The 11,867-nt window shown below is 31.7% G+C and overlaps 1 protein-coding gene and 2 pseudogenes across 1 annotated transcript; all 3 read right to left on the bottom strand.

Annotated features, from left to right (window-relative positions):
* Window positions 1–236: 236 nt before the first annotated feature.
* LOC129885506 (methyl jasmonate esterase 1-like) lies at window positions 237–1,093 on the bottom strand (annotated as a pseudogene).
* Window positions 1,094–2,268: 1,175 nt separating this feature from the next.
* On the bottom strand, window positions 2,269–3,504 carry LOC129884502 (methyl jasmonate esterase 1-like; annotated as a pseudogene).
* A 981-nt stretch (window positions 3,505–4,485) lies between these two features.
* Window positions 4,486–6,718, bottom strand: LOC129884501 (protein DMR6-LIKE OXYGENASE 2-like). Its single transcript, XM_055958797.1, has 3 exons — window positions 6,074–6,718; window positions 5,307–5,634; window positions 4,486–5,222 (listed from the first exon to the last, which is right to left on the bottom strand). Exons 1-3 carry the CDS (start codon window positions 6,550–6,552, stop codon window positions 4,968–4,970), a joined length of 1,062 nt encoding a protein of 353 aa, XP_055814772.1. The 5' UTR covers window positions 6,553–6,718; the 3' UTR covers window positions 4,486–4,967.
* Window positions 6,719–11,867: the final 5,149 nt, after the last annotated feature.

Genomic DNA, 11,867 nt, shown 5'->3' with positions numbered 1-11,867 from the left:
ATAGATACCGAGATTCACGGGTATTTATTCCTCTCCTTCAAGTCCTACTGCACCTTTCGGTCAAGTAAACCAAGGTCATAGATACACTGAGTCATAGATACACTGATGTATCGTACTCTTCAGAAAATAATAAAGACGGAATCTGGAATTAATCAAAAAATAATAACAGTATATGAACAATTATTATAAGAACAAAATCGAGCCCACTGAGGCTAGAACGATTTACTCACCAAAGTAGAGCGAGCGACGACGACGGCGCGAGGGGAGACCCTCTTCTTGACCCTTTAGCAACATGAAGGAGTGCTTCTACTTTTAAATAGGAGACTTTTCATTTCCACCACCTATGTGGGACCAAAGCTTATTTAATAAAGCAAGAAAGAACATATAATTTCTTCTCCACTTCTTTTTCCCTCAATTTCTCATTCAACCTATCAATTAAACCCAACAGTGTTTACCTGAATTGGGCACAACTGGTAAACATGAGTTGCCAAGTACTTTGGACCTAGGATGGAGGTGGTTGGAGGATTGTTAGGACCATTATCGTACGTAACACGATTATGAAGTTGAGATACTACTCCACTGAATGACTATAACGAAGTGTATTTAGTATCAAACATGTAAAAAAGTATAAGCAAACATAATAAATCATATCTCATGGCTAAAGTTGGGAATATGGACAATTAGTACCTCAGTATAGAGGACGGTTGCATTGAGAGTTGGACCAGGCATTAGAGCAGTGACAAATACAGCAATTGAAATCTTTTCTGGGAAGCAAGAACCACTTTCTCACCCTCTGGAAGAGAATTCATGAACTCCATTAGCGGACTAAAGTAACCCAATAAATGTGGGACTTCGAGGACCTGCTTTGGGTTGATCCCTGAAGCACCTAAGTCAAGAGCTGTTACATTATGCCCTGAAGTTTTTAATGACGCCACAAGCTTGTACAAAACCAGGATCCATGGTAAGCCCCATGAACTAGCACGAAGTGTTTGCTAGCTTTAGGCTGTTTGGGCCCTGACAAGGTTGCATTTACATATGGCAACAAAAGTATTAGAACTACGAGACTTTCTAAGAACTTGCTTTTCTCCATATCTTTTTTTCCTTCTTTTTGAAGAATGAGCACATATATAGTATGAAACCATACAGGGAAACTTTATACTATAATTTGAGGAGTTTGGTTTCTGCTAACTTACTTCCATGCAGAAGCAACCCCACGTTGGCTACTATTTTGAGGCATTTGATTTTTAATGGAGATTGACTTCTGGTAACATAACTTCCATGCAGAAGCAACTGAACATTGACTAAAATTTGAGGCATTTGATTTTTATAAATGTATTTTATGAAAGTTTAATCAATTCACCAATCAACTAAAGGAGGAGAAAATAAATGATTAAAAAGTTCAACTGACTTAACATCATGACCATGCAATCTGATCCTTCAATTTCTATTAATCATTGCTTCTTCAAGTCCTAAGATCAAATAAGGCATACAGTTAAACTTGAATTTCTGATTCTTTATTCTGCTCCAATCTATGGTTTTTGTGCTTGGCTATTTTGGTAAAACCACATGGAGTCCTCTTACCTGGACTGGGCTTAGCTGGTGGACATAGTCTACTTGAACTTTGGACCAAACAAAGATGTTAGGATTATTAGGTCCATCCTAAGAAGTGTAGGAATTATCTCCAAACTGCCAAAGGAAAATGTTAACTGGATGGGAACAAATATTTTGATAGTCACATTGAAACTAAGTAGGTTCAATAAATAAAATGAGAGCAAGAAAAGACGCCCCCCCACCCCCCACCCCAAAAAAAAAAAAAGTGAGTCTACCAAGACTATATATCACCAATGGATTGACTTCTCCCGTGGCTGAATTACTTGGTAGGTACTGAATCTTCTTTGAGGGTCACAATCACAGAGATGTAAATAGATTTTGGAAAGTGGAAAGTGGAAAGTGCCTCATTCATATTGTTCTAATTTTTCAGTATCAACCTTTATGTCATCCTCCCCATTGATGAGATTCAACTGTTTGGTCTTGAACTAAAATTAATTCATTACAGGAAATAAAGGTCGTTTATTAATGTCAATTCTAAACAATGAAAGGAAACAGCAGCTGAAAGACAATAGTTAAAACATCAAATTAACTAGATCGGTAATAGGACTTCCATGAAAGAACTGAGATTGTCATGTAAATGCATCAGATGTGTGAATTGCCTGAAGTTTGGTTCTCAGCCTTACAGTTGTCCCACTTATTCTTCTTAATTAATAGCTATTAGCTATATTTGTTGACAATGCTCAAAAGATTAGTAAAAAGTAGAAGGGGCTTAGACATCATGGTCATGTGATCAGAGCCGTTGATCTCTACCACTTCATCTGGTGGAGTCTTTTCAATCATCCACTTTTGTAATTCCTTCTTTATATGTTTATCTTCAGCAGCAACAATGAATACTCACCTGACTGATCCAAACCTTTTGCTTGAAACAACTGTCTCTTTCTAAACATATTCCACATTGTATAAGTATATCAGCCTTACTAGCGTAGTGGCCAGTGCCAAATCCTAACACCAAGAAGGAAAAATACCTGAGTTAAGTCATTTCCATGTCAATATTAGGTTAAGCAGTCGAATGGACCTATAATTGGGATAAATTAGTATAATCAAAGATATATTTGTCTCATGCTTTGCTTACTGCATTGGGCTCAGCTGGTAAACATTAGTTGCTAAGTACTTTGGACCATAAATTAAGGTGGTTGGAAGATTGGTAGGTCCATTAACGTATGTAACACGATTATTAAGTGCAGATACTGCTTCTGTCGATGCAAATGCCTGTAACGAAGTATATTTAGTTCCAATTATGTAAAAGTGTAAGCAAATATAATGACTAATGTTGGGAATATGGAAAATTGTTACCTCGGTGTATACAGTGGTTGCATTGAGAGTTGGACCAGGCATTAGAGCAGTGACAAATACAGCAACTAAAATCATTTTTGCAAAGCTTTCCATGGCTTTAGAAACGGCGAAGCCACCAAGATCATGGCCTACAAGAACTACATTTTCATGAGCAGGAAAGAAGCCATGAAGTTCATTAGCGGACTAAAGTAATCAAACAAATTTCGAACTTTGCGGACTTGCTTGGGGCTGATCTCTAAATCAGCCAAGTCAATAGCTGTGACATTATACCCTGAAGATCTCATCAATGCCACAATCTTGTACCAGGAAGCTCCATGGCATGCCGTATGAACTAGCACAAAGTGCTTCTTAGCTTTATGACCTGACAGGATTGCATTTGCATATGGCAACAAAAGTGTTAGAAACTAGACTCGTTAGAAACTTGATTTTCTCCATATCGTTTTTCCTTCTTGTGAAGAATGAGCACATAACATTAACCATTACATGGCAACTTTATGAAAAGAGGAGTTTGGTTTCTACTAACTTACTTGGGAATTTTACTTCCATACAGAAGCAACTCCACATTGGCTATTTTGAGACATTCAATTTTTGGAGGAGTTTGACTTTTGTTAATTTACTTCAATCAGTCCATGCAGAAGCAAGCCACGTTAACTATTATTTGAGGCATGTAATTTTTGTAAATGTATTTTGTGGAAGACATAGGCTACTTGAACTTTGGGCCTGTTGGTGAAATTACAAGATTACAAATTACAATTGAAAAATAAAATGAAGAAAATAAATTCACTTTTTGGCTGAGGCACAGATATCTCCCTCTTTTTAAGGAGATTCAAGTCCACTGCAGCAAATCTTTTCACCGGTCCAGTAGTAATCCTCTTAACTTGTCCCCTCCAGGATACAACAGTCTTATCACAAAGTGTAACTCAACAAACTCTGCACTAGAGTTGAGTTTAAAGCTCCACAAAAAAGAACATCTCCCTTCAACTAATAAGAACTTTTTTTTTGACAAACTTAATACACTCAATGTTTTCTTCCATTTCAAAGCAAAGAAGACCTCTCTATTTATAGGAGAGGAAAGCATTCAAAAGATGAAAAAATAATGGAATGCCATCATTAACATTTAGTGCACAATTATCATTTAGTGCATCACTTACTAGTGATAATTAGGTTAAAAGAAATTATCATTTAGTGCACCACTTACTAGTGATGATTATGTTAAAAGAATTTATCATTTAGTGCACCACTTACTAGAGATAATTATGTTTAAAAAACATAATGGATTGAGTAATATATGCACTAATGCAAAATAGAATAAATATGACATTAGATGCCATCAATGGACAATTGCTAAAATTGCAATTTAATAAAATGTTAAAATGCCACAATAATAGGGCCAAACATGAATATTTTGGAGGATTATTAGGTCCATCAAAAGAAGTGTAAGAATTATCTGCAGAGGACATTGTCCCCTGCAAACGACAAAAGGAAATTGTTAACTGGAGGGGAACAAAACATCAATATGGTATTCTTTCTTCATAACATTGAAAATAAGTATGTCAGCGAAAAAAAAAGGGAACTAGAAAAGGGTATTGTTAACCTCTTTCACTGATAAATGTCTTCAGTTGATTTACAATCCAAGGAAAATATTGAGCTAAAGCAGCTAAGTGTCAGCTTAAGTAATGTGATGATATTGAGTCATTGACTAGAATGTGATTAAAATGACTACAATGTGTTTTGGTTCAATTCTTCTCTCTCGCGTGGCATCTCGGTAAGCCAAAGGTAAGATGGGGCTGCAGAAGTGCATCTGCACATGATATACACACAACCATTGGAATATAAGATGAGATGAAAATAATTACATTGTCTTTACTCCAATCCTCTCTTTCTAACATTTGTTCTAGTATCACTTTCTGCTGGGATTACTCTTACAGGAGCTTCAGTGTTTTCATTACAACTAGACAGAAATTTATTATTTATCCCAATCATAGATATTAAATACATTTGTTTTTTATTTATATCACATGACATGTGTACTTGAAGAAGACATAACATAAAATTGATCTGTTTCAAGCCTTGAAATGATTAATTTGAAGGTTTTCATCATCACGCTTCTTGAAATTGCTGTTTTTGCGATGAGTGAAAAGCATTCCCCAGTTATAGGCCTTATATTTTGCAGTGTTCTTCTCATTCACCAGCTCCTCCAAGGGTTCTATCCAAGTATAGTGCGATGGATTGAAGAAGAATGGAGTTGAAAATCTTTCCCTTACAGAGTTCACCACCACCCGATGTTCCACACTATCATATTCGTCATTGCTCCAAACCTGAATAAGCATTGTGATCATTTACCAATTATATCAACAACACAAATTTCTCTGTTCTTCAACCTATTTATTTGATAAGCGTACCTGGATAGTGTCACCAACATTTACAATGTAAGCATTGGGAGTAGGTTTAACTCTAATCCATTCTCCATCAGTTTTCCTCTTTACTTCAAGCCCTCCGATATCATCTTGAGCCAAAATGGTGAGTCCACCTGCATCTTTGTGTCTACCAACTCCTAAAGCCAGATGAGGGATAGGACAAGGAGGATAATGATTCAGCCTTACGAAACTAGTTTGGTCTTTAAAGAACCCATTCATCCTTTTTTCTGGCAAGCCTAAACTGAGGGAGATCAGTTCTAGTAACTTGTAAGACAACTTTTGCACTTCTTGAACATACTCTTCACACACCTCCCTGAAAATAAAATTATAAATAAATCTTGGTCACTTCATGTTTTATTAAAGGGGAATGGTCCCATTTTACTCACCTACCGTGCAAAATATTTTAATTTTACCTTCCGTCATATTTTGAGATCATTCATACCCTTGACATTAACAAATCATTTGGTGTTTGGCTATGGCTTTAATGAAGCTCCTACATGGACTAAGTGGATTCGACGTGTCAAAATACTTTGGAAAAAAGGTCCAACTTTACCTCTCTACTACGGACTATAGTTTAAAATTTCACTCCATTATACTTCGGTTGGAACTCCTTCAAGTCAAGGGCAAAGGCGACATGATCTACTAACGACAAGAGTATGAATGACCCAAAAGTATAAGATATTCTGTATAATAGAGGAGGATTTTGTACTTTTTTTCCTATATTAATCTGTGGGTGTAAAATAGAATATTACCTTAATTCTGGAGGGTACTCAGGCCATTGATTGTGCAACTCCTTGAGCTCCTTGTCATCAGGTTCATGAGTAAGTGGGATCATAGTTGGATTCTCCACAGTAAAATCAAAGACTTCTTTCCAGTCCCTAACATTTTTGGTGAGCTCAGTATCATAATATCCCATTGAGTTCAGCTCATCTCTCTTCACTTTTCTCTTTTCCTCTTTAGATAGAGCAAAGAATTTTCTTGATGCCAAATCAATCTTTTCTCTGCACTCTAAGGACACTCCATGATTGATCACTTGGAAGAATCCCCATTTCTTGCATGCATTTTTTACTTCAGCAACTAGACTTGCCAACTCCTTGCAATTTTTCTCAGTAGATGTATCTGGAGAATTCAGTGTTGAAAGATCAATCACTGGAATGCCCTCTGCTTCAGTTATGGTGAGTTTTGGCCTGTGTTCGACATCTTGGATGAAAGCTGAATCGACTTCTCCCATTGCTGAATTATTTGGTAGGTACGTTCTTCTTAGAGGATCACAATCACAATTCACAGAGGTGTAAAGGTTTTGGAAAGTGGAAATGCTTTGTCATACAATTGATTGAGGTTGCTGAGGTTTTATAGTTGTAACGACGACTGAAGCCTAAAACTTGATATATAGAATATCTTACCTACTACATTTATTGATGCGATAGTAGGTAATTAGCACCTTTCACTGGTGTATCTTGTTATATCCACACATCATTAACTTGTAATTCTGAATAATGACTTGGGTTAGAAAGATAATTAATCCACATATTTATTTAATACATTTTTCAAAGACATTAACTCAATATTAATAAATTGAGGATATAATAGAAAAACAAATATTGTCTTTTCTTGATTTGTCAAAATTGACGAGTAAATTAGAAAATATTTGACAAGTAAATAAAAACGGAGAGAGTATACTAGCTATACCATATTAAAAGCATGAAGATCCTTCAAAATGTTGATTAAACTTTTTATCCTTCAACTTCGCTTTAAGCAAAATTGTCTTTTCACCATTTTAACTCAATTATTATATGATTATTTTAATAATATTACATATTGACTATAATAATATAATAAAAATTAAATGAAAAATATTTTCTTATTATGATTAAATTTAATCCATAAGGAGAATCTTTTTTCAACTAAAATAAACTTGATCCAAAAGAAATTGTCAAAAAATTCCAAAATAATAAGCAAAAAAGATTTTAAAAAATCTTCCAAAAAATGAGACTTAAAAATATTACACGTAAATCGCATTTGAAGGTTGCGTTTTACTTTGTATTCTGTATTTTCTAAAAATATTACACACATTCTAGCAATCTGTAGTAAACAATACACATTTAAAATATAAAAATTTCTTTTAACACTCAATGATATATTCCAGAGGAAATAGAAGTGAAAACCTAACTTTGGAGGCTTTTTGTGTATTTCCCGCCTTTTCCCACATTGTACTTAACCATTTCTTTTACTTTTTTTATTTGTTTTATTATATTAATTATTTATATTCTTTCATTTTATTTTACTTGATCTTTGTCTATTAAAAATAGATATTTTAATTTTATTTATTAATTTTAACAAATTAAAAAAATATTACCATTTTCTATTAGCTTTTATATTAAATAACTATATAAAATAATAGTAGTCAAATTTAATGTTTCAAAATATTTTAATAAGATTAGTTTTATAAAATACAACTCAAGTTAAAATTTTCTTAAGGAGTATATTAGATTGACATAGGTGAAAATATATAAAGTAGGGAGTATTTTTTAACTTTCAACCAAATCATAATATTTAACGAGCAGTGCACAAAAATTTAAAGGTCACCAATTTAAGGGACAAAAATTAAAAATCATCCCAAAGTGAGAACTCATAAAACAATTTGAACCAATCTCAGTGGTAGAGCCATGATTTGCACTAAGAAATTCAAAATAGAAAAAAGTAAACATACAAAGAAACAGAAAAAGTTTAGTGTCTATTATATACACATAAAAAAAATTATAATCATATATAAACAGCAAAAGAAGAATATTTTTTTTCCAAATCCCTTTGCTTCTACCTAGCTCCGATCCGGAGCCCAATGCCCCTACCAACCCTCTTAATAACTTAGTTAACTTTCAAACGTATATCCAAAGAATATGTTTTACTTGCTTTTGTATCTTCGAAAAAATTACATATTCTTTAAATTTTGTAGTAAACAAAATACACATTTTAAAATATAATTTTTTTATTGAACACTCAATAATATATCCAAAAGGAGAATGGAAGTGAATTTAATTATTTTTAAAAAGTTCATGTATACATACGTCCAATACAGTTAAAAATAGTCAATAAATACTTTGATTTTTTTAGTCAAAATCTATTGTATGGTGAATGAAGAGTGTAGTTTTAAGTAATGAAAATATAGAAATATGTGTTGGACATTGGCATAAATTAAAAAGGGAAACTTACATAAATATATAATATTAAGAAAATATTTATCATCTATGGCAATAAAAGAAAAATTCACTAAACACTTATAATATATTTATAATACATATTGCAGAGAACTATTTATAAAACATATATAATACAAGTTTTTTAGAAGGGGAGCCTTGGAGTAACTGATAAAGTTGCTGCCATGTGATCAGGAGATCACGGGTTCAAGCCTGGAAACAGCCTCTGGCAGAAATGCAAGGTAAGGCTGCGTACAATAGACCCTTGTGGTCGGGCCTTTCCCCGGACCCTGCGCATAGCGGGAGCTTTAGTGCACCGGACTGCCCTTTATTTTTTATATAATACAAGTTTTATAGATGGATAATACATTTATCACATACTTTAATCGACTTATAATACATTATGTTAGTTTCTTACTACACAAACATAATATATATTTTAAAACACTTATAATACATTTATATTGTATACATAATTCACTTTTAATATAAGTGTAGATTTATTATAGTATTGCTATGTATTGCTATAAATGATAATAAATAAAAAATATAGCTAAAATCAGTAATTAATTTTTAAAAAGCACTCAATCAAGTAATTTTTCCAATTAAAAACAAAAGGAGATGAAATCATGAAGTCTATTATTAATTAGAATTCATTTGGCAAATAAGGTGAACGTGAAATTAATTGCAAAATGCTTTCATTTTATCTTTATTGTTTTCCCGTAAAATGAAGAAAAAAAGGAATGCCTTTGGGCTTTGAGTGAGAGCAGAATGTAGGAACGAAGCTTCCCGGAGTCCATCGATTCATTCCTAATCCCGTCCCGTTCTCTCTATATCATAGGATATAATTTTTTTAATTGGATTTTTTTACTTTATTGAGACATTTCTATTAATTACTTATTTTCTCCATTTTATTTTACTTGATACCTATTTATTAAAAATAGATATTTTTATTCTACTTATTCATCTTAACAAATTAAAAGAGATTATTATTATTTCTAAAAAATTTATATTAAATAATTATATAAATCAGTAGTAGTCAAATTTAGAGTTCTAAAATATTTTAATAAGGACAATTTAGTAAAATACAACTCAAGTTAAAATTTAAGTTCCCAAAGTTAAAAAAAAAATTAAGGAGTGTGTTAGATTGACATGGGTGAATTAATATGTAACGGAGGGAGGAGTATTTTCAACTTTCAATTGAATCATATTTAAACGAGCAATGCACAAAAATCTAAAGGTCGCTCATTTAAGGGATAAAAATTATAAATCATCCCAAAATGAGATTTGCAAATTTTTTGAGTCAATCTTAATAGCGGAGCCAGAATTTGTACTAAAAAATTCAAAATATGAAGAAATAAACATACAAAGAAACGGAAGAAGTTTAACATCTATTATATTAAAAAAATTTAACAATATATAAATAATTAAAAAGGATTTTTTTCGAACCCTTTGATTTTATCTAGCTCCAAAACGAAGCCCAATGCTTCTACCAACCCTCTTAATGGCTCAGTTAACTTTTAAACGTGCATTCATAAAATGCGTTTTACTTGTATTCTATATTTTCATTACACACATTCTAGCAGTTTGTAGTAAACAATACACATTTAAAATATAAAATTTTCTCTTAACACTTGCTGATATTTCCCAAAAAGGAATAGAAGTGAAAAGGCTAACTTTGGACGCTTTTTGTGTATTTGTCACTTTTTCCCACATAATACTTAACCATTTTTTTTTAACTTCTTTATTGGTTTTGTTATTTTAATTACTTGCTTTGTTTATTTTATTTTACTTGATTTATATATCAAAAATAGATATTTATTTTACTTATTTATTTTAAGATTATCAATAATTCAAAGATAAAATTAATAATTCACATCGAATTTAAAGATATTTTTAATATTTCTCTCTAAAATTTGGGATTAACTTTAGTCTCATATTTAAAAATTATTTTATCTCATTAATTATACTGAAGGGGAGCCTTGGAGTAACTGGTAAAGTTGCTGCCATGTGACCAGGAGGTCACGGGTTCAAGCCTTGGAAACAGCCTCTGGCAGAAATGCAAGGTAAGGCTGCGTACAACAGACCCTTGTGGTCGGGCCCTTCCCTGGACCCTGCGCATAGCGGGAGCTTAAGTGCACCGGGCTGCCCTTTATTATTTATACTAAAATAACAGAATATTCATATAGAAGTTAGGATATAGATTAATAATCTCATGGAAAATTGTTCTTACTTATTTCATCTAGCGTATGAAACGATTCATGAGTACACATATAAAATTAGGTGAATAAAATGTTTTTATCCTTAATCAAGAGTCAAGACATTTTGAGTTTGAATGTTAAGTGTGAACAATATATTAGTAGACAATGATTTCTTCTTTAATGAATTTAATATTGTCAGAAGTCAAATTAGTTGAGACCTAATACGAACCAAATACTAAAAACAAAAAAAAATTATGGTCAAATTAGCCTTTATAAATATTAAATGTTAAAAATATTTTTTTAATAATATAATATATTCTATATTAGAAGCATGACTGTCCTTAGAAATTTTGAGTGAACTTTTTGCTCTTCATTAAAAGGCTCCACTTTAGACAAAATCATATTTTTACCATTTTAGTTTAATTATTATACCATTATTTTAATAATATTAGATATTGAGTATAATAAACATAATAAAAATTAAATAGAAAATATTTTCTTATTATGATTAAATTTTAAAGGAGAATATTTTTTCAACTAAAATAGATTTGATCCCAAAAAATTGTCCAAATTTTCAAAATAGTAGGCAAAAACAATTTTAAAAAATCTTCCAAAAAATAAGTAAAAAGGGACCAAAATATACGTCCAAAAAAGGGGGGGGGGGGGGGGAATTACAAAAAATAGGCAATTTTTTTCTACTAACACTTGAATTCTTAAGTTTATGGGACACTTCTAAATTTACCTTGTATAAAAATAAATTTTGTAATTCTATTTAATTATATTTTGGATCAAAATTTACAAGAACATATGCTACTTCTTCTTTTTCTTCTCTTATTTCGATTTTGATTCAAGTCATCGCATTCATTATCACTATTCTTTCTATCTTTCTTTATTTGTTTTAGTTAACCGTTTTAAAGATTAGATAATCAACATTCAAGTCGTCTTCTTTCATTCATTATCATCATTCCTGTTTTATGTGTTTCTTTATTTATTTTAGTTAATAGCTTTCAAGATTATATATGAATTATACATATGTAGATGCGATTAATTAATTAATTATGTGTAATTGAGATTATATTTTTGGAATTACAACATAAAAATATATATTATTTGTAACTTGGCAAGTTGCTTATTGTAATGCAAATACTATT

This window comes from Solanum dulcamara, chromosome 4 (genome assembly GCF_947179165.1).
Source record: "Solanum dulcamara chromosome 4, daSolDulc1.2, whole genome shotgun sequence".
Lineage (NCBI taxonomy): Eukaryota > Viridiplantae > Streptophyta > Magnoliopsida > Solanales > Solanaceae > Solanum > Solanum dulcamara.
The sequence above is the reverse complement of the archived record's forward strand: the minus strand, read 5'-3'. Positions and strand labels throughout refer to the sequence as shown.

Excerpts from the sequence above, each read along its gene's own strand:
- LOC129884501 (XM_055958797.1), bottom strand. The coding sequence starts at position 6,552 with ATGGGAGAAGTCGATTCAGCTTTCATCCAAGATGTCGAACACAGGCCA. Across the intron at positions 5,635-6,073 it reads GAGTACCCTCCAGAATTAAG|GGAGGTGTGTGAAGAGTATG; the intron begins GTAATATTCTAT and ends TTTTATTTTCAG. Across the intron at positions 5,223-5,306 it reads ATGTTGGTGACACTATCCAG|GTTTGGAGCAATGACGAATA; the intron begins GTACGCTTATCA and ends ATGCTTATTCAG.